The sequence below is a fragment of the Orbicella faveolata genome, unplaced genomic scaffold (genome assembly GCF_042242905.1).
Source record: "Orbicella faveolata isolate gen_17 unplaced genomic scaffold, um_ofav_v1 contig_24, whole genome shotgun sequence".
NCBI lineage: Eukaryota > Metazoa > Cnidaria > Anthozoa > Scleractinia > Merulinidae > Orbicella > Orbicella faveolata.
Window position 1 is genome coordinate 20,095,001 of NW_028301552.1, and position 22,816 is coordinate 20,117,816.

Genomic DNA, 22,816 nt, shown 5'->3' on the forward strand with positions numbered 1-22,816 from the left:
TTTTCAGTGTAATGTTTTGGCTGAGCAAGGGTTTTTTGGTTGTATTTTTGTCCTTCACTTTTGAATCTGATAATCTTAAGCTCTACAAAAATAGCGGTAAAAATTATTTTGTACAATAACTGGAAAGAAAAATTTTGATTAAATTTTAATCCTGGATAAGCGTTGATCGGCTCACTAGCAACTAGACGAGAACTTAGCGACAGGCGTCTTGCAAATTTTACCAAACTCGCTGCACGCCAACAACTACCGGCACCTTACAAACGACTCAGTCACCACCTAAAAAAAACCGACAGACGGACTTCAAAAAGACTGACTTAATTTGACTAAAAATAGACGGATCGACACCTACTAGAACCGACCAATGACTGCTGACAAAATACACGAGTCTTTCCGCCAATACCATCACGGCTAAACTGACCAACACTTTCAACGGGCAGACTTATAACAACATTCACCGACAAACACTATGCACTTGACTCTGAAGATGACTTATGCTCGGGTTTTCGAAGCGTCAGTAACCAACAACAGTTCTTTTCAGAACTACCCTCACCCGGACGACCACACTATACGAACTACCGATACTTCTTGGTTGAAACCATTTACCATTTTTCGCTCTTTTTCATTTGCCGTGATCGATATTAGTATGAAAGCTTAATCCCGCGTTCTTGACAATGAGAATCAGAGTTAATAAGTTTAAATAGAAAAGGGTAAACCATGCTCTGGACACAGCTGAGAGGTACGCATGAATTTCCGTCAGTTTTACTAAGATCCATTTTTCATAAAATTGTCGTTGTCCTTCTTTCACGATGTAAAAAAGAACAGATGCAAAGGTGACGAATTCGATTGCTACAGTTCTACCCCTCCCAATCTCCACTCAATATTCCTTGCGTACACCATGGCCAGAACTGGTATATCAGCGCATGTTTTTAGTTTCTAACATTGCCAAGGGAAATTAATAATTAAAGGTTACATTTTAAATTTCAGTATCGCCTAATGCTTTTTGGAGTGTTTGACGAGGCTTAAAACTTATACCTCTAAACCTTTGTTCCATCTGGTAAAATGTTTTCAATAATGGTTTATAACCAATGAAACTCGCGCCTTTGATTTTACTTACATCAGCACCGTAGAGTGGTATGTACGGTCCTGTGTATCCGAAGTCTGTCAAAACCGTGGCGATTTTTCCAGTCAATATGGCAATAACAACGAGGCCGCACATGGTCCAAGCAATCGCACACACGCGAGACAGCACCCATTTCGGACAGCGGTCACCGTACCTGCAAGAGTTTCGTCGAGAGACTTCAAATTTATCCTATCACTGGGTGAACTGCTGCAGCAAAAAACTGACCGCGGTCTTAACTCTAGTTGGATACTCTACGCTAAGTTGGTGGCGCCCAAGTGTATAGACTAACTATAATCCGATTGTCGACCGACAAGGCAGCCGATACCTGAAACAGTTTTGCCAAGTATCGCTGGACTCGCGGTATTTTACGCAACTATTCGTCTTAGGTTGTCTTTAAAGAGTCGCCTGAAAGGTCAGCTCTTGCTTCAATTACAGCTGCCAGCTGCCTCGCGATTTGAAAGAAGCCAAATTCTCCCAAATGAACATGCGACTCTTCTGTCGGAAAGTGGGTCCTGTGTACTTTAAGCAGTGTCAGCCGATCACTGATCGATTCTGTCACCTGACAGCACTTATGGTACTCTTTCCGTCAAAGAGGCCTCGTTATCTAACGAGGAAACTAGACCAAAAAGAGGCGCGGGGCAGAGGGCAGATAGGACGTGGTGAACTGCGGGAATAAAGAGGAGACAAGGCAAATTCCCGTGCGCTTGTGTTCGTCATTTGTGTCTTTTTCTTTAACACCCATTGCAGCGACTCTTCTTATGTCGAGACATGCTGTTTAGGGTAGAGTCGGTGCAGTAACGCCACACCGATATACCACCGACAGTTGATCGATATTTCATCGATACTATCAGCCGATACATGGTAGTTACATTTTGACATTTTACGACAAAGTCTGACTCACCCAACCGTAGTAGACGTGACGAAAGCCCACCACACTCCTTCGGAAGCTCCTTTAAAGAAGGATCTTGGAAATTCTGTTCTGTTTGATCGAGATTCCTAAAAGGTAAACACATGTATTCACGTTGGCTAATTCTTCTTTGATTATGTCTTCCTAGTTTATTGTGAAAAGGTTATTGCCATTTATCGTGGTAAAATACAATAAGGCCAAAGTAACATTATCCGCTGTCGTGTTCTAAATAACACCGAGATAATGTCGACACCCTGCTAACTAAATATTCCTACGGTTTGGTGACAGTTTTTTTTACTTCGCCTCTGAATGGTACTCACACACACAAAAAAAACCTTGCAGAACATTGTCTTCCTCTTGCGGTTTATCAATTTTCGACTTTGTTATGCAAATGAATAGAATCTAGTTTTTTCTATTTCCAAATATTCGAATTCGTCCAGTTTCACATACCATCATCCACATAACCATGCCTGCTGCAAGCATCATGATAAACGTCAAAATAAGCAACGGCCATGATTGAATGAAAACATTTGCGATGGCGGAAGCTTTCTCGCCGGGGTCCATAACAGTGATGAAGGCCACACCCGGAGACTCAGCCAACTTGACGTAACGATAAATAGAGTAGTGAGTCTGTCCCTGATAGCCATTCACTGGAACACTGAAATCCGTCAGAGAATCGATGCTGCTAATAAGTGCCTCGACACCAGACTTCTGCGCTGGGTTCCCTCTCCCGTCGAGCTCAAAGTTGATGGCAGACGCTGATTTTCCATTGGGTAAACGGCAGTCACTGCAGCAATATTCAACCGCGTCTTCTAAGATGCGAGGAATAAAGCCTCCAACTGCGCCGTCCTCGTAAGTGATGTACGGGGGGAATGGGTACCATGTTGTCTTGAACACCCGTGGGCAGTTACACGTCGCTGAAAATTAATTAAGCAAAAATGAGTGCACGAAATGCTATTTATAAGAGCTTTAAAGCCAAATCTTAACGTGCAATCAGATTCCATTCGTGCGAAAGTATTTTCATAATCTTCGCACCCCTTTATATTAATTCTTCGCGCCAAGATCGCTTCAAATGCTGTAATTTGCATGATCTAACATATATTTTTCCTTGATAATGAAGTCATGACTACCCCGAAACGTCGGATTTTATCGTTCGGTTTTACCGTTTCATGTTTTGAAAAATGAGTTACTGAAGTGTCACGGGTTTGTCCTATTCAGTTGAAGGACTGGTGCCTAAAGACCTACAGTTTAAACTGAAATGAGGTAAGGCCTACATGGAGTTGGCCTCCAAAATTAGAAGTGACCTGGCGAAGAAAAAGACGGAGGCATGCTCACTGTTTTAGTTGTTTTGCACACGAAATAATCGTAAAAATGAGGTGGCCTTTCAATCCTGGAGTTAAATCTGACAAGAGTTAACGGTTGCTTACGTTTACGTGTGTGGATGAAGTTTCAGAGTGTGACCATTCAAAGAAAAGCTTTTTAGTGATACTATCATGTGACTCTTATGCTGCAGAAGGTGGTCTGTGTATAAAATCCTAGAATGTGAACTTTCAGATCTAGATGAAAGTTATTGTGCGTACTTCCATGCGCTACTGTATATTTTGCTGCAAAAGGCGGGTCTAGGTTATTTAAGTCTATGGATGAGCCCATAGATAGTGTATACCACTCAAATGAAAGCTACTGAGTAGTACTTTCACGTGATACTTCTTAATTATGCTGTGTAAGGCGGTTTTAAGTCTTGAGTTTGTGAATGATATGATAGTGTGTAACCATTAAAATAGAAGCTATTAAGAAAGACGTTGTTCCTGGATTTTAAGTCTGTGGGTGTAACCCTGGTGTGTGATCATTCAAATAAAAGCCATGGAAATGTGCTAAAAAGGAAAACTATATAATTGAGGAATTCAATGGCTAAGTAAACGCCTCACTTACATCCGTCTTTGATCTGGGATCTCGCTCCGTCACCTTTAATCGTGAAAGCTGCAATTTCCAAATTGTAAATGGCGAAATTATCGAGAAGCAATATGGTGGTGTTGTAGTCATATGGCCCAAAGATTTTTTTATCTATCTGGGTGGTAACAGGCAGGCCTGTCTGTTGAATCTTCGTGTAATAAATGTGGTAGCCCAACAGAATACCGTGAACAAAACCATCCGGTACTGGGCCCCAGGTCACCGACATCTTGAAGTCCCCGCTGCGTGATATGGGTATAAAGTTGGTCGGTGGCATGCTGGGAACTAAAATATAACAAACGTTAGACTTACACTATCCTGAATAATACTGCGCGTTTTTTGTTTTTACTAATTGAGCGCGAGGGCTGTACTGGCGAATATTGGCCCGAGGTCGTGGCAGTACGGACCGAGCGCAGCGAGGTCCGTACAGAAACGACCGAGAGCCAATATTCCAAAGTACGGCTCCAGCAAGCCAGGTTAGTAAGTAGCTTGTTACATGGCACTCCGCCCTTCCAGGTTGAATTTGCGGGCTTTCGAAAGCCAACAATACACGGCTTATGTCCGTTTGCACGGGAACGTATGGCAAAATCCCGATCAACAAAGAACCAATGAGAACACTCGGGTTTACCCCAAGACTGCTACCTTGCCATACAATAATATGAATTAGGTTCCTAAAAGAGATTAGCTTAGACGAATTTTATTCGTTTTCGCCTTCTTCTAACCTTAATTTCTTACTCTTTGAAAGCGTCAGACGTGAGTAAACGCTAAGAGGGTTCGCTCTAGATGTTTCGTACAACTCTTCTTTTGCTGACAATGGCTTTGAAATTTGATTTTCGCCTTAGGTTGACGAAAACAAGAAAAAGGTAGCTTATGGGAACAAAAATAATCTCGATTGAGAAGATTAAAATGAACGTTAAACTCAAAATGTGACTGTCTCAGATTTTGTTCAGGATAAATCTGACCCTTACGATGGAACAAAGGGGAGTAGTCTTTTCACTTAAATGATAGTCTGCGAGCAGTCCCTCTTTTACTCAAAAATCCGCGGGGAAGAAGCTAAACGAACGGAGGCGAGAGGAAAAACCGATGGATCGATCGTCGCTCGCCTCTGCTCGTTCGTTTCGCTCTTCCCTGCGAAATCTTCGAACAACAACAACAAAAAAAAAACAAAAACGAGACTTCTCGCGCGCAGTCTACTAAAATATTACGAACATTTGCAAAATATCCACCCCGTCATACTGACCGTCTTCATCCGTGGACACGACAAACTGTTGACTAACGTTTCCGTCTCCTTTGGCTGTAAAACCCAGCACGGAAACACTGTAGTTGGTGAATTTCTTCAAAGCAGTCATCTCATACGATAACGCGCCCGGATGTAACGTGATGATAGTATACTCCGACCAGTCCTCCTCTGTTGAACGTCTCGCGCGGGAGCTGAACACTATACTGTTATCTCTTGGAGCAGATCGATAGAAAAGTTTAATTCCCAGGAGTATTCCATTAACGTGGTCTTTGGGGATTGGTTTCCACTGGACTGAAATACTTGTAGCGCTTGAATTTTGTATCTTGATATCTTGGGGAGGCAGGCCGGGAACTAAACGACAGAACAAAATAGAAAATAAACACGTTTACATTGTGGCGACAGTCGGCATGCACACACAAGGCGACATGCAGTCAGGACATAAAGCGGGTGCAAGCCCCTTCGTATGCGCGCATAGGACGCATGTTGCAGGGACAGTACGTAAGCTGGTGCACACGACGCGGATAGAGGCATAAAAACGTGTTGTAGCGGGGACAGTTTGCAGGAGCAGTGCACACGGTGCGACATTGAAAATTGAGGTCATTTTTGTCACTGCTTCTTGACGCACGAACTCGAACCAACTGAATTTCATCCAACATGTTGCGGTAACAAAATTTTGTCCCACAACACAACTTTTTCAACAGTCGCTGCACACGCTAGAAAAACTGTCGCTGCAACATGTCCCCGTTTGGTGCTCTCGTTACATGTTTTTCTAGTACATGCCGACCTTTAAGCTAAGTAGACGATTTCGTTCAAGCTGTTGCTGTTACTGAATACAAGCAATGCTACAATTAAGAGCTGTTGGTTTGCTTCAATAGGCATTGTACTGTTTCGTCAACTGTGATGACGGCAAAACAACGTGTAACGTTGCCAAGTAACCTCTCTGACCTACAAGCAGGCGCAGGGTGAGGCTTACAACAACCACGACGGCGACAAGAACATTCCGAAACAAAAGGCGAAATGATTGGTACAATGGCGCTGCACATGAGTGATGCTAAGTATTTTTTGGGCAGGCGAAGCACGATTGCACATTTTCAATAGCTCTATTAAGAACTGAACGCTGTGTTTACACATTCACCAGGAGATAGTTCTTACACCGATAGAGAAACTGAAGAGATCGAGGGATTCGAAAATTGTTCCGGAGAAACTAAATTTATCTATAAATCGACGTGATTCTCCGTCTCTCCGTGTTGGCTGCAGAGATTCCCGAATACCTTCACAAGACGAATCTCCTGCCGAATGAAACTCCGGTTATCACAGTAAAATCATCCATAAAATAACATCAATAAAGAAGCAAAAAGGTCTTGACGTACCATCTTCGCCAGTTGTGACGATAATCGGTTCCGTTGCCGCTCCAATGAACTTCGTAACTCCTTTAATATCAATACTATAGTTGGTGTATTTCTGTAGATTGGTTATTTCAAGGGTCAGGTTCGTGATCGGCAACGTGATGTTGTATGTGGCGTTGTCAGCGGTATCTAACGGGCGATACGTAATGTGAAAATTTCTTAGGATTCCGGCGACTTGCCCTTGAGGGATTGGGTCCCAACTCAGCACGATGGAAGTTGAGCTTGAATTGAAACCTCGAAACGTCCTGGGTGCAACTTGAGGAGCTGAAAACACAAGCGTTGGCAGTAGGTTAGGAAGAAGAAAACTGAAAGATGTAAGCGAGTGAACAAGTAACGACGTTGGTAAGGGAAGCAAGGCGGTAAGGGACTAAAGCCTGATTTTGACCACGACATAAGCACAAGTATAGGCATAACCGTAGGGAGGACGCCCATGGCACAAACATAAGCACAAGCATACGGTAGTGAGGACGCGCACAAAACTTTTCGTTCTCCTGGTGCTTGTGCTTGTGCTTATGCTTATGTCGAGTGCGAACACGCTGCTGTAAGCATAAACATAAGCGAAAGTCCGCCATCTTGTTTTACAGTGTCGAGGAGCTATGTATTGGCATTGTCGGACAATCTAGTCCATAATTTTAGCGTGTGTTAGATAATTTTAGCGTGTGTTCCGCCATCTTGTTTTACAGTATCGAGGAGGTATAGAAGCAAAAATATGAATGCCTACGTGCCTATCCTTGTGTTGTGGGCGTCTTCACCAACGTTATGCTTATGTTTGTGCTTGCGATTATGTCGTAGTGAAAACCAGGCTTAAGGAAGCAAGACGTTTCGAGCAAAGAAGCGATTTATTTGTTATATACTGGTCATGCAGGTATTCGTCAAATCTACCAACCTTCTTCTTCTGTTTGTACAGTAATAAAAGGACTGGGAGGCCCATCTCCTTGAATGGTAAACGCCCTCACGTCAAGGTTGTAGATTGTGAAAGGACTTAGTCCATCTATTAAACCCTGAAAGGTGGAACTATTAAAGCTTTTGTATTGAACAGCCCGAGAGCCTTGAGCCTTTTGGTAGAAGACTTTGTAGCCCATTACAATGCCATTAACTTTGTCGGCAGGAACTGGGGCCCAAAATAACTGGATTTCTGACTGGCTCATGTTATAGCCACTGACATTTTGCGGAGGTGCTTCTGGAACTGAAATGAAAAAGATTTCTTTTCAGTGATTGCAGTGACTTCAAAACATTTCCGAGGTGTATTAAATAAACTTGTACTGAAAACTAACAATCATTACGCATGTTGAGACGTTAATTGTCTCAAAAGTTGACTCGTGTTTCCACTTTGCAGAATAAGGGTTAATCCCTACGTTCTTCAGATCAAAAAATATTCTGACCAATGTGAAATAATGAAGTCTTTTCTTACTTTGTTTGTATTACTATTTAACATAAACACGTGCTGTGCAAGGTTAAAAAGTATCTCTAACTACTAAAATGTATTGTATCAAAAAAATAAGTGATCTGAGTTTTTTAGAGAGAATTACACTGCAATTGCGAGGCTTTCAATTGAGTGCCAAAAATAATCCAAAACTGCGTTGGTTTTGCTTTGCTACGATCCCTGATTGGTTAACGAAAACCACGCCTCTTATTCAACCAATCAGGTTCAAAACTGAATATCAATCGTGACCTAAGGACGTGCGTTTTCCCGCGCTTGACGCCGGTCACGTGAATTTACTTTGAACTTCCATTGGTTTTGATTGGTTAGGGACGGACCATTATTTTTTGAGGGGGTTGGACAATTTTCTTTTTGTCACCTTCAGGTTATGCATGATGTTTCTTTTTGGTGGGCAAATCCTTGTGCAAGAACTTTTAAACGTCAATAAACAGGTCCTGGTTGGTAGAAAGCACATGCACGATTTGCTTTTTCCCACGGCTCCTATCGCATGATTTTTTTCAGCACATTTTGCTGTGCAGGATTTGTTTGTGGGAAATTGCCCTTCGAAAAAACAATGGTCCGTCCCTAAAGTAATACATCAAAACCAAAGCAATCGAGTTAACTTAACACGATTGCTTTGGTTTTGATGTTGTATGGCACTAAATTGAAAACCGCTTTAAAATCCAACAAATTATAATATTACTAATCTGTTAAAATATCTTTTAATTAAACATACCATCCTGATCAGTCGATGTTGTTGTGGACACGCTGGGTCCAGATCCCTTGGATGTAAACGCTGTTATGGACAACTGGTAAGTGTGAAACTTTTTAAGATTTATGAACCGTGTAAACAATTCAGGAACTGTATTTCTTATACTTATTGAAGCGTTGCTCGAGTCTGTCAGGGTCACGTGATAACCTCGAATGACTCCAAGTTGACAGCATTCGGGCACAGTTCTCCACGTTGCACGTATTATGGTAGAACTTCCATTGAAAGCTGTGAAATTTCTGGGGTGTTGGGTTGGAACTAAGAAAAAGAGCAGTACGCGTGTTAATGATTCAGCAAACAATTTGATTCCGGCTGGCCAGTGGGTCGGTGGGTCGGTGGGTCGGTGGGTCGGTCAGTAAGTCGGTTGGCCAATCGGTCTATTGGTCAGTCGTTCAGTCAGGCAGCCGTTTAGTCAGTCAGTCGTTCAGTCAGTCAGTTGTTTAGACAGTCAGTCAGTCAGTCAGTGAGCCAGCCAGCCAGCCAGCCAGACAGCCAGAAAGCCAGTCAGCCAGCCAGCCAGTCAGTCGGTTGGTTGGTCGGCCCGTCGGTCGGTCGGTCGGTCGGTCAGTCATTCAGTTGCCCAATCTGTCTACTGGTCAGTCGTTCAGTCAGTCAGTCTGTCAGTCAAACTAGTCAGTCAGTCAGTCAAGCTTGTCAGTCATGTCATTAAAGCCTCACAGATATTAAAGAGGCCACAATGAAGCAACAAAAATAAGTCTACTTACTGCTTTCCTCTGTGAACACCTCCACAGCTCCAAGAGGGCCGTCTCCATAATTATTAAACCCTTGAACTTCTGCCCTGTACTTTGTGTACGTCTTGAGTCCCGTAAAGGTCGTCTCGTGCATAGCCAAATCATAAGTATGGTTTTCCAAGCTTTTTAAGCCTCCTTCCCTTGTCACCTCATAGAAAAACAGCGTGTATCCTTGCATGATTCCATGTTGTTTATCTGCCACTATTTCTTTCCAGCTGGCATATATACTGGATGTACTGGTGTTGTAGGCTGTGAGGGCCTGGGGAGATGCTCCAGGAACTAAATGATAACATAAATATACGTTAGAGTAGAAACGAATAACAAGATTAAAACTTAAACATATAGAAACAAAAAAGCCTCAGCTATATTCTTCGCGATCACCTTCGCCTCTTTCGCAATCATCGCCTGTTGTATCCAAGGCATACAAGGGTAATATTACCCACTTATTGTGTAATGTAATTGCATTATAAACGTTTTCTTAACCTGTCTGGGATTAATGTACAAATGGCTTGTAAGCTTTGTGCTCCATCTGGTTAAAATTGTAAAACAATGTTTAGAAGTGGCTAGGCATTTACAGATTAGCGTTTTAAACAACGTTTTGTGTTACCAACAACCTCAAACACTTTTCCCTTCTTTTTGGTACGTTTTAAGCTTTGGACTCAGATGGCAAGTGCAGACGGCTACTATGTGATACAAAAGAAACAGAAGACGTCTGTACACAGAGATTTTCGTAGCACACCCTGTTAACGCCCACAGATGACGTCGAAATGAGTTAAGAACAACAAAGTGGCAGACAAACAGTTAGGCGAGTGTGTCACTGATGTTCTTACCACATTTTGACGTCTCCTATGATCTTTTACCAAACAGACGCACGGAAACATAAAATCTATTTCTGTTATATAGTAAAGACACAAAAAAAATGTTAATGACGTCATCCATACGTCTGTCCTCCAATAGATCATAAGTAAGAAACAATCAAAATCCAAGAATATTTTGACTTATTATATAACAGTGCATAGATCTAGAGTTTACTTTACCTCTCTTCGGTTGGATTTCATTGCCCATAACACGCTCATTGCAGTAAAGAGTCTATGATTGGTTGATATTTGCGCGCTAAAATTCCGACCCGACAATGACCAATCAGAGATAGTGCACCTGCGTGGAAGCGAGGAATTCTTCGGGTATTAGAATCTCGAACTTCTCTCTTGCGGGGAAAAAATAAAATGCCCTTATATTCTTGTCAGGCTGCTTTCTAGATTGAAAGAGACCAAACTGCAATTATACACGTCACTAACCTTCGCCATGGGTCCTAACTACCACAGACTCGTTTGTAGGACCGGGTCCCTTGACTGTCCTCGCAGCTACGGAAATATTGTACAGCCTGAATATTTCCAGTCCTCCCACGCGAGTACTTCTGCTTGTACCTCTGTAATGTGTTGTTACTATTGCGTCGTCCGGGAAGAAATCGCTTGCATTAGCCTCTAAGACGTACAGCAAGAAGCCTTGCAGGTAACCGAGGACTAAACGGGGGTCCTCATTGTAGTCCCAGGTCACTTCAATCTCGCGTGAACTGACATTGTAGGCGGTCAGGTTGACAGGGGAATTGATGGGAACTGCAAAATTAAAGGAAATTATTTAAAACCAACTGCATGACTGGATGCACCGTAGGGCTTTGTTCGTTGGGCCGTTTTGGCCTCAATATCTAAGGCAGATGCTGATCTAAAGATGAATGCACATCGCCAATAGGCGATGAACTTGTATTACTGTCAAGCAAGTAACGAAATGAAATTGCTTTTCATATTCCCTTTTCCAGAAACACGCGATGGCTTCGTTGTGACTGCTAACGTACGAACAAGAGAAAAGGCGTTATGTTTGATCACTGAAAATAATTTACGGTTTTGTAGTTGGCAAAAGATCATTTGGAAAGCTATAAGGAAGTTTGTCACCACTTGTTCGTAACTACCCATTCTATATAACATAAACTATTCTATGCTACGCTCGTAAAGGGAATGAAAAAAAATATGACTTCTAAGTTTCATCTTTGAGCAAACATTTGCTATGGTTGTCGTGTAAAGCAGCAGCTACCCTACTCTAGTACTTTGGAACACCTATCTTAAGATTGGTGGGTTTAGTTTTTCTTTGAATTCTTTGTTCAGTTTTTCTCTTCCCGTTGTTCTGTTTACATACAGTGCACGGCTTTCCAAAGTAGAACTACTCCAAATGACCAAACGAAGACATTCCTGTAAGTGCATTTTTTTTTTTTTCACTTACCTGATCCATCCGTCTTCTGATAAACCTTGGCGCTCAACGGACCTTCGCCTTTGATGGTGAACGCCAGTATCTGAGTCGAGTAAGTCTGGAAAATCTTGAGGTTTGTGAACGTGTACCAACGAACATCAGGTCCGACAGTTACATTCCATACCACTGGACCGTTGTCTTCCTGCTGAAGGAGTAGCCGATAGCCTAGAATCACGCCATTCTGGTGAATCAATGGCACATCAATCCAATTCGCATTTAAAGCAGATTCGTTAGCCATGTGGAGATATACGTAAGACGGTGGTGCAGAAGGGACTGTAGAAACAAAACGGTAAAAAGTGTTACGTCTTTCCAAGTTTATTAGGCTGATTTAGCAAGAGAACGGGAATGTCACTTGACGACGGCGCGAGCAGTACAAATACCCAAATATGGTCAAATTAGAACAGAATCCAGGTTATTCCGCGCGACCTGCAGTCGTCATCTGACGTTCCCGTCCTGTTGCTAAATCAGCCTAATAACTCAACATTACGCGCTCTTAGCCACCGTGTGGTAGTTAAGGTGGCTTACTACAGTTTTCCCGAGACTCAGTAGCGCGCGCTACGATGGCTTGCCAAACGTCAGTATTAATCGCGCGTGCAAAAATGACACAAGTAACCCTAAGAAAAAACAAAATCAACTTCAGGACTTGAAAGGCGTTAAATCACTTCGGAATACGTAGCAATAGTTTCAAACTGCTTTCAAACATGTGTTTAAGCACAGGGACAATAAAATATGACAGAAAAGGTCCATAAACAAGCGGTAAAAGAGCTTCAATCAAAATTGTAATAAGCCACCTTATAGTTTGTTAAGCTAAACACTGCAAGAAATACTCCGCAGTTTTCAAAAAGATGTATAGGACTAACAATCCTTTCGGAAAACGTCGTAAAGCTCTTACCATCTTCACCGGTCAGGACTGTCACCGTAGAATAAGTTCCGTGTCCAACTGATGTCCTTCCAGCCACACGGATGTTATAAAGCCAGTATTCGTGGAGCGAGGTAACGTTGTAGTTTGAGGTGTCTCGTCCCACATCTGCAAGCCCTCCAGAGTCGTTACCGTCATCAGAGCTGAAGTGATCTTCATCCCAGGCCACTCGGTAGCCAACCAAGATGCCGCGGACATTTCTTCTTGGTATTGAGTGCTCCCACTCAACGTAGATGCTGCTAGAGCTTGTATTGTAGTATGCGATAATTTCTGGACCAATATCGGGAACTGTATGGTACAAAAAGAGGCGTTTTAGGCAAATCTCTTTCGGAAGTGCCTGCACAACTCCCCACGCTAATTGACCGATACGAAACAACAAATACTTCATTAATGACTTGCCTAGACTGTTCAGTGCATGGTATATTCAACAACTATTACAGGAGCGCGCGTTGGATATGAGATGATAGATAGCCAATAAGGCGCGAGCGCGAGTAGTATAATTGCTTTATTAAAACGCCCCCAAAATATAGAAAAATTAAACTAAAATAAAAATAAAAAACGCCCCAAAATATCAAGCGTACGCTTACCATATTTGTAGAACATGGTATAATGGCTCATAACCCATGATGGCTAAACAAATGAAAACTCTCGAATTGCATTATCCAATGATCCAGGTTTAAATTAAGTGTGATATTTATACGCTTTCCATTCGAAGAAACATTTCGGATTAAATTTACGGAAATTCCAGTGGCAAATGGAATTACAAGGGGCGCTTTCCATTCGACCAAAAATTCCGAGATTTCCGGTCCGAAATTGAATGGAACGGTAAAAATTCCGGGAAAAGTTTTGGAAAATTTAGGAATACGTTTTGAGTGCACCCTCTTTGACGGAATTTCCGGAATTATCGAAAATTTTGTGTTCCATTCGCAAGAGATGTCGGGGTTTAGTCTCCCTACCGAGCGTGAGCTCACGTGGACACTTGAAAAAGCAATAATGGCGGTCGAAACAGCGTATCAATGCTCAGCGTGTGGCTTTGTGTCGAACGATTTCAGTCTTTTTCTACAGCATCAATGCAGCAATTTGTTTCCTTCAACCAGCAACGGTATGTTACAGCTGTAGTTATGTTTTTTTTATCTTGCTCGAATTACGCTAACTTCGACTTTCGCTCGTCAGTAGTTCTGTTCCCGCCGTTTTGCCATTTTGTTAAATCAAGTTAGCACAAAGCAGGCAACTGCAGCCAGAAGTATTACGTCGTCATTGCTATCGAGAATGGTACAACTTATTGTTTCACAGTCATCCTGCTCTAAAGCCACGAAAATGTTAAAAAAGTCCGCCATTTTCAAACACAACAAAGTTTCACCCAGCATGCCCTGTGTTGCAGAGCACGTGACCTCGAATTCTGGGAAGCGGTCGGACGCGTTCCATTCGACCAGCGAAAATTACGAAAATTTGAGCCGGTGACTTTTGTTGAATGGAAAGCGCCCAATATTTCCCGGAATTTCTAGAAAAGTAGTAAACCTAACCTAGGGAGTTTCTTACAGGGAATTCTCGTTCCATTTGATTTTTCTATAATTTCAGGAACTTTCGGTTTAATAGTTCGTATTAGGGAAATTCAACAATTTTCGGATTTTCAGAAAACTTTACAACAAACTTTTTCGAACCATTTGTCTCTCTCTCGAAAGTTCTGGAATTTTTCGTTGAACGGAAAGAGCCCTTTGTCTTGATCATCTTTTGGGGTTTTATAGGTGGTGTGAGTCTCTCGCTCGTGGCAACTCTTAGTGCAGGGGTGGGGATTGCCAGGAACTGAGCTTGCTCGCAAGTTGGTTTCAAGAAATGTTACTTCGTGTATTAAAGCAGTGCGTTTGTAAAACAAGACTGCGTGACCGTCTTGCATGCATAGCGCCTATGTGGAAGTTTCAATATGTCTTTTACTTACCCCACTGTAGTGTCCTGACCTTGAACGGTTCCGAAATAAGGCCTACAGATTGAAACGACTTCGCAAAAACACGAAAGCTGTAGTTGGTGTATGGAACAAGTCCGGGTACATCTCCTGTTATCGGGTCAACATTACTGCGGATAACGCCGCGGTGTGTCCACTCGGAGCCCTGGTCTTCAAGATTCTTGTACAGGATTCTGTAGCCGTGAAAATAATCATCGTCCAGCGGAACAGAAACTCTGTCCATTGTTACTTTGACTAAGGTGGGGTAGATGTTGGACGCGTGAGCATTTTTTGGCGCCTCGCAAATAACTGAAAAATAAAACAGAATTACTGAACTCAAAAGAAGTGTGTCATTAGAATCCCTGGCGAGGGAAATACTTGTCAGAGTTTTATCCGGCGATATCCCGGGGTCCAAAGGTTTCCCTTACACATACCTACAGTAGAAATTCTACATCCCTTTTATTTCCTAAACTTTTCGCAAGAGCAATCTCTTGTTAAAGAACTTCAATGAATCAGCCGTTACGTCGAGTTGACTAAAATCAAGCAAATTTCGCACTACCATTCCCAAATTTACAATTAACTTATCAGGAACTTTGTCTGCACGCTGTCCTGAATTCATGCGATATCAAGACACTGGCCGGTAAATATCCAGTTGTATTTTTTTTTGCCACACGCACTCTTGGGCGTCAAATCAGGAGCGGATAAACTCCCCAGATATGACATCGAAGCGTTACAAAAGATGCACCAACATTGAGGTCTAAAAGATAAGGAAGACGATTGTCTCTATATTAAAAAAAAATGTCCGTGAAATATTCTGCAGGTAGGGCTCAAAGCACCTTAAATGTTCGAAAATTTAAGGCGGCTAGCGCTCTGAGCCCTGCATACAGGAATTTTTTTAAGACTTTGCAAAAAGTTGTATCTTAACATGCTTATCGCAATTCGATAATAAAAATCCACGAGCTTCACCCAGCCGTTTTTGAATTATAAGTACTTGAAACTAAAATTAAGGTTGTTTTTTACCAGGTTGTATCGTTGCTATCGTAACCTTCTACGGGAAAGTGCTTGAAATTGCTAGGAGCCACCTCAACATGTCTTAACTCGGACACCTTGGAGCGTACAAAAGGTGTCGAGGTTAGCGCTGGGTTGAAGGACTATGGTTCACATTTTGCTTGGGTATAAGGGTATAAAAGAATTAATAATTTAACAATTTTTATAGCACTATTTACATATGCTGATCAACAGCGCTTTACAGTTCATTAAAGACAAATTGAGAAAATAATATATAACGGAAGTGACTAGCTAACTTACACTTACGGCTACCACTTTGACATGAAGCCTCATCCATTACACCAGGAGATCCAAGTAAGGTGCCGTTTTCCATAGCAAGCTGAAGAGGCAGCATGGATCGCCAGAAAATGTCAGTGAATTTTAATTTAAATGATACTGAGGCTTGTCCATTACTATGCAACAAGATCACAAAGGAATAGATGAGTGATCTGACATTTTTCAAGGTAAATGATAATTTTAATTGTGAAAAGAATACCGAAATAAGGATAAAATACATTTACAATAAATGATGATTTTAATGTTAAAACATGTGATTATATTGAAATGTAACTCGGCTTGGTAGACTGAGAAAATTTGTTCATTGTGATTGGCTGAGAGCAGGTCAAAATTTATCATTAATTCTTAATTAGCACTGCAGAGCATATTAACGTGTGCGCCTTCGTAACCTTTTCAGTCATTTTATAAATACGCAATCGTATGAAAGCTCGAGCAATTAAGTCAATTAAGGATTACCAACACTACTCGTGATATCTGAAAATTCTTTTGAATTTCACTCGAAAGATGAACTCTCAATTGCACTCGCATTCATACCATCACCGGCACGATTACCTCTACTTATACCTATAAACAACCGAATGAATGATAAATTAGTTAACTCTACTTACAGCACTGGGTCAAAAAATAAACCTTATCCAAAAGTGCTGGTGGCAAAGCTGGCCGAAAAATGTCATAAGTTTTCTCAACCGTCTCTGTTTACCAACGTCTAACCACGAGCCTTCGCGCACTACGCTCGCACCCAGTTCTCTGTTCCGTGTCGGCAAAATATTAATTTAGGTCAATATCGATTATCACAAATTACATTTATCATCATGCCGTTTCAGTCAGTAGTTTTGTGCTATCCGATTGACTGACTTTTGATAAACTGCATCAACTTTAAAGTGCACCTAACCCCAAAATTGTTTTTCCGCTAAAACAAATCCACTTGTTATTCGAAGCTTTTGGGCAAAACATTTTTGAATTTGGTTGAATCCTCGATTTTCTATGCCCTTTCAAAGTCGCGCCTGAAGTGTTGCGCGACCACGTTTTAGGGAGTTCTAAGGCGGCGATTGCTGATGACGTCTACCCAGGAACCAAACACAATGGCGCCTCAGTCAGCTCTCTGTATTTGCTCGAGAAAATGGAAAACAAAACTAATTGTTCCAATACATTTTTGGACTGTAACGGCCAACTTTTGTTGCAGAATCATTTCTTTTTCATCACTGGAGTCAGTTTTGGTATCATGAAATTCTAAAGGATTAATCTTCGACTTTTACCTAAATCGAAAGAGAAATAAGTGTTGGTTGGCGGCGTACAGTTGCGACCTATTTTTATATCGGTACATCGGTCGTTACGCTTCTTGATTGATCACACAACTTTGCCGGCTATGTTATAAATACTGCGGGATTGGAAGATATAGGTTGTCGGTAGTATTTCTACAAATTGCTGGTTGGGTTTAAGCAGAAACTTTTGAACATAGCGTTTGAAAGTCTGCGGAAAAAATTCCAGTGAGAGTTCTTCAATGGTTCTCACAGACTCAGTTCGCCTGTTTCGGTTCGACAACATCAACCACCGTTTACGTCTTTAATGCACATTGACCGATCATCGCCAGTACATTGTACAGCATATGTTTCTTTAAATCTGGGATATTGCTGCAACAGCCTATAGCACTTCTGGAAAGGCGTTTCTGCGCACTTTTCGAATGTGCATTGCACCATCCTGAAGGAAATGAGAGGACGTGAGATATTCAACCTTCCTGGGTAGACGTCACAACAGCCGCTGGACCCATTCTCCTCAAACTCGGTCGCGAAACAAAATGGCGGTGTTTTAGAGCTATTTTTGAGATATTGTCGGCGTACAGAAAATCGAGGATTTAACCGAATCCAAAAATTTTTCTCGCAGAAGTATTTCAAGTAACAAGTACATTCGTTTTAGCCAAAAAAAAAAAAAACATTTGGGGTTAGCTGCACTTTAAAGTTACATGTGAACGGTCCACTTATTAGCAGATATATACTGTGACTGTTCAAACATTTGCAGTAAATTTATGTCTGAAAATAACATTACCTGTCAGTAACCGAGATATCTTTAATGTCCTCAAAATAAGAATAGCCAACGTAAAGATCTTTTATCTGTGTTATGAGAGAAAATAAACGTTTGAATTCAAGCAGTTTAACTAGTAATAGAAGAGGAAATCATAGACAAATGATAAAATGCACGTACACAATACAGCTACATCCACTAGCACACTTATAACTATAATAAAATTTACCAAGTCTGATTGGCTATCAACAGGTCCGATTTTAGCCCTAATAATATTGCCAGCATGCTAATTGGCTGAGAGCACGTCAATCAATCTTAAACAGTTCAGAAGGTTGAATATGAGTACAAAAAGTTGAAATTGAGTGCAGAAAGTTGAAATTTTTTAAAATTGCATGAAGATTATTGATAAGTAATCAATAATATTTTTTCTCGAGCAATTTGGAATAAATAAGCACTCGTAATTATTTTTTAAAGATTACTAAATACTGTCGCTATACAGGTTCATGCAATTTTTCTTACTCTTTTGAATTACTTCTAATTGCACCCAAAATCACTGATTACTTACAGAAACTGAACTCCACTAAGTCTTCCTACTATATTTATTATTCCATGCATTATTACGCCATTTTACCATATAAGGTCAAGAGAACGCGAAAAATATGAGCCCTTATTGCACTGTAGAGTCGTATTTTTTCGTCATTCGCACGCGCCCTTTGCCATGCGTACGATTTTCGGATGAGGCAGAATGTATTTCAAAAACTAAAGGCCGAAATACTAGAAACTGACATAATAGTGGAATCATAAATCTCTTCTGTGATGGTTTAAAATATAATACGCGCGGACACTTTACTCATTGCTCAGATTTTGTTTTCAATAAAAGGCGAAAATTGGGGGACGAACTCGAATCTGTGATGAACACTTTATTATTAAACGAGTAGTATCACTGAGATTATGTTTAATGTTTGTTCCAGAAAGTCCACAACTAATAAATAAAGTACTTTCATTGATACACGAAATACGCGCAGAGAATCAACACGGAAACATTAGGTGAAATGTCAGTTCAAAGCAAGTCTCTTGCACACTTCGCCGGAAAATGACTATTTTTTGTTTGGCATGGTAATATGCATGCAGGAAAAACTCAAATTCAAATCTGATCTCTGAAGGTAAATTATGCACCCTAGCAAATGTGAAAAGCCGACGTTTCGAGCATGGATCATCCATTATACTCCCGGGTAGTCGGTCCTACAAAGATGAATTTAATAAGCAGCAACTACACCAGTGCTAACAGACCTAGTCACTAGTAGTAATTAGAGATTATGAGAGTGCGTTCGACGTTCTCACTTTAATATGTATATACCGTAAATAAATGATTTCACTAGCTGACTTTCAACCTTTGTCTATTGTTAATCTATTGCTGCTTTTCAGCAGCAACCGAGGTTTTACAGTCAGATATGCATAATGTCAAAGTCCACGCTAGTGAAGAAGTCACGATTTGTTGATACGTTGCGTGACGCTGCCAGTTTCTGTAGACTCTCAAGTTTCATAGAATATTTAAATTACATACATTATTCTAAGCTAGCATTTGCAATCGCGTGCTCGTTTCGCGTGGTCGTTTATCGTAAACAAACTCCGTGCGACTAATTCAAGTATTTTCCCTGATGAATAAAGTAGTCTTATGGATCTTGCCTTCGAGGTACTTTTCCACCGATTCCAAACAATAAAATTTCGACCGGATAAAGACTGAGCTATCTGTCGCGACTGGAACTAATCAACAAATGCAATCAAAATGTAGCTGTTCCCACGGTTATCATCCGAAGCGTACGGCGACTGAATGGAAAGAAGTCAAAGAAAGATCCATCGGAAAGACGACCTCACATAGCCTGCTCACATACTCACATGTTCGCCACATCTCTTACCACATGTCTTAGCGTGAAACGGTACTAGTTTACTGGCCGTGACATGCCCCTACAAAAATCAAGAGGGGTGGCCATTTTGGTGTCCTTACAGGAATGTGGTTTTCTCGGCCTATAACCATGCACAGGGAGACCAACTCTGAAAAGCCACAGGTCAAAATTAGGTTTGCGTTCCACTTCGTCGAACGCAATAAGTATCAACTAGGTACAACAGTTTCTTTTGATGTTTCTGAACCTGCACTAATGAGGCTTCCATGGCGTAACAGGGCGCGCTATTGACTACCTTTTAAAAAATAGACTGTTGTCAACCTATCTTACTTGATCAGAAAATTCCCCACTCCACTGAGCGACATTGCCAGAATTAAAGGCCAGGTCTGGAAAGATGATTTTCAAACCTATTTCAGTAGATCCAGTGATTTCTGAAGGCACAAAGAAAAAACAGTGGCTGAAACACTGATCAATAACTGGAGAACGGGGGGAGGGGGGGGGGAATGGACGGGATGCAGGTGGATTGTTTTCTTGTTTAGGCTAGGAAAAAAAAAGGGTGTCACAGAAGAAGTGCTTTAGCGCCCCTTAGTCCGTCGTCTAGATATGTTGCTGGAAGATACGTCGAGGGGCGCTTATGAAGCCCTTTGAGTAAACGGTGATTATTCCAAACCTCAATGATTTAGGACTCGACTTTCAAGGACTTTCAAGACAGTCTTGCTGTAGTAACTTCCAATTTGGACGTACCCCAAATGAAAGCGGTCTGGAGACACGATGCTAAGCAAAAATTAGTTACTGTGAAAGTTAAGCGCATCTGAAAAGAAACACTTCGTAGAGAAAACGTTAAAAGTGGGCTACCTATTGACGCTAGCCTGTGAACAGGTTCTTTAGTCGGGAGCGAAGAGAAAGCGGAATAAAGAAAAAGGAGAGAAGAGAGAGAAGAAGGGGGGGGGGGGGCGGGAGCCACGCCCCAACCCCACCCCATTCCACCTCGGCCACTTCACTCTCCGCCAGTTCCTTCTCGGCCTTTCCGGCCCCGGTCAGACCCTTCCAGCCGGAGCCTGTTCACTGGCTATATTGACGCTAACTACTACCCTTACCAAATGCTGCATCCCACTTCTCGTCAAGAACATTTCGAGACTGTTTGGAATACCAGATGTTCAAATCTTTGTAGAACGCAACAGGGAATGTGTCTCTCCCTAGATAGTAATTTGCTCGCGTCTTCAACCCGCTCGGACTTTTGCCGCAATGGTTGTGTTCCCAAGACGACTGACTATACCATTTGTCTTGGTACACAGCTAAATTTCCATTCTTCTCCCATACAAGCCCGAGATAAAACCACACCTTCTGGGGTGGAGAAATGACTCGAGAACAGTACTTGTTTTTACCGTACACCTCCACACGAAATTGTCCATCATGGTAGATATTTATGCCTTCGTACAGTTCTCCGTCGGCATCTTTGTTCCCGAAATAGATCTGCAGGTCAGACGGGGGCGAAAACTTGAGAAAAAACCCGATGGTCATGTCACAGTCTGATGGATGCTCTAAACATTTTTTCTCGTGGTTTTTCAGCTTGACGTAAGTGCCATCTGTTCCATCAAGGTAGAGACCTCTTCCCACCGGCGACTCCGTGTTGTCTGCATTCCCTTTGGCATCCATGTCTTTGTTTAAATTGTCAAATGACCAAATGTCATGATCATTGCCTATGAAACAACGTGAAGGAGAACTGTACATCATATACATGAAAGGTAGTTGGGATTTCTACCGCGTTAAAGAGAGCTATCGTCACGTATTGCACCAACGAAAGCACACCGGGGGAACCCCTTATAAAAAGGTCATCATCATCATCATCATCATCATCATCATCATCATCATCATCTTTATTTAAAAACATGGTAAACACATCTGGGATGCTCGTCGGAAAATTTGACAGAAATCCCCCAAAGAAGACCAATCTGGGTGAAATCTGGGCCCAAAAAGATGCCATTTAAAATTAAATAGGTTCGATACCAGCCGCTGTTCGGGACAAGAGCCCGCGGTATTAGACCGAGCTCGAAATCGATCCTAGAAATTAAACGGAAATTAGAGCGGTTTTTTTTGTTGTTATTTCTTCGAGTGAACCCTAAGAGATACTTTGACAGCTAAAAATAATGGCGTTTCGTCGTAAGTGAGACCAAAAACCTTGATTTACACCCCTAAGCGGGACGACGAGTATCCTCGACCTTTTCATATGGGGTCCTCTGCCAACTCCCCCTCGGGGGGGGGGGGGGGCATAAACATACACTACCGTGATAACATTCATGCGACAATCATGCATAAGCATTTTGACTACTTCACCCATTACCTTATGAGGATCAAAAGCATCGGAAAACTTGGTATTGTTATTCTCTCTGAATGTGAGTCAAGTGCATCGAAGGTTAATCCACTTGAACCTAATGGTCAGTGGACGCGAGAGCCTGGAACAGGATAGCCGGCAGCCCTAATGATCTTTAATTGCGAGGCGTGCACTAGGGTTGTTAATTATCCATTCTTAATAGGCCATTGCCAATTTGCCCGTGTCAAAACGAGTCTTCGTTAAACCATTCATATAAAATGTGTTCCACCTAGAGGGTAATTTTCGTGCAAATCAAACATTTTCATTTGAAAGATTTTCAACGTGGACTCGTTTTGTAACAGAGGCACACGGTAACTCGGAAATGGCATGGCCTATTGCTCAAGCGAGTCTTAACATTTGCGAATAGTTAGATCCATGAAGATGTGACTTTTTCCTGTAAGAGTTACTCCATGAATTTATAGTGCAAGGTCAAGCCCGAAACAATTCCACATGTTGGCCCTGCT

At 41.7% G+C, this 22,816-nt stretch overlaps 1 protein-coding gene across 1 annotated transcript in view; it reads right to left on the reverse strand.

Moving 5' to 3' along the window:
* Positions 1-22,816, reverse strand: part of LOC110062357 (protein sidekick-1-like) — a 38,666-nt gene that overhangs the window by 6,705 nt on the left and 9,145 nt on the right. Inside the window, exons 6-22 of the mRNA XM_089291133.1 lie at positions 21,079-21,681; positions 20,312-20,412; positions 18,105-18,169; positions 16,026-16,177; positions 14,715-15,026; positions 12,752-13,066; positions 11,833-12,132; positions 10,857-11,174; positions 9,535-9,840; positions 8,777-9,067; positions 7,507-7,806; positions 6,585-6,884; positions 5,215-5,565; positions 3,957-4,259; positions 2,478-2,944; positions 2,022-2,116; positions 1,115-1,274 (exon numbers count right to left, since the gene is read on the reverse strand). Of these exons, the coding sequence (XP_089147259.1) occupies positions 1,115-1,274; positions 2,022-2,116; positions 2,478-2,944; positions 3,957-4,259; positions 5,215-5,565; positions 6,585-6,884; positions 7,507-7,806; positions 8,777-9,067; positions 9,535-9,840; positions 10,857-11,174; positions 11,833-12,132; positions 12,752-13,066; positions 14,715-15,026; positions 16,026-16,177; positions 18,105-18,169; positions 20,312-20,412; positions 21,079-21,681 (4,739 nt within the window). The remainder of the gene's footprint in view (positions 1-1,114; positions 1,275-2,021; positions 2,117-2,477; positions 2,945-3,956; positions 4,260-5,214; positions 5,566-6,584; positions 6,885-7,506; positions 7,807-8,776; positions 9,068-9,534; positions 9,841-10,856; positions 11,175-11,832; positions 12,133-12,751; positions 13,067-14,714; positions 15,027-16,025; positions 16,178-18,104; positions 18,170-20,311; positions 20,413-21,078; positions 21,682-22,816) is intronic.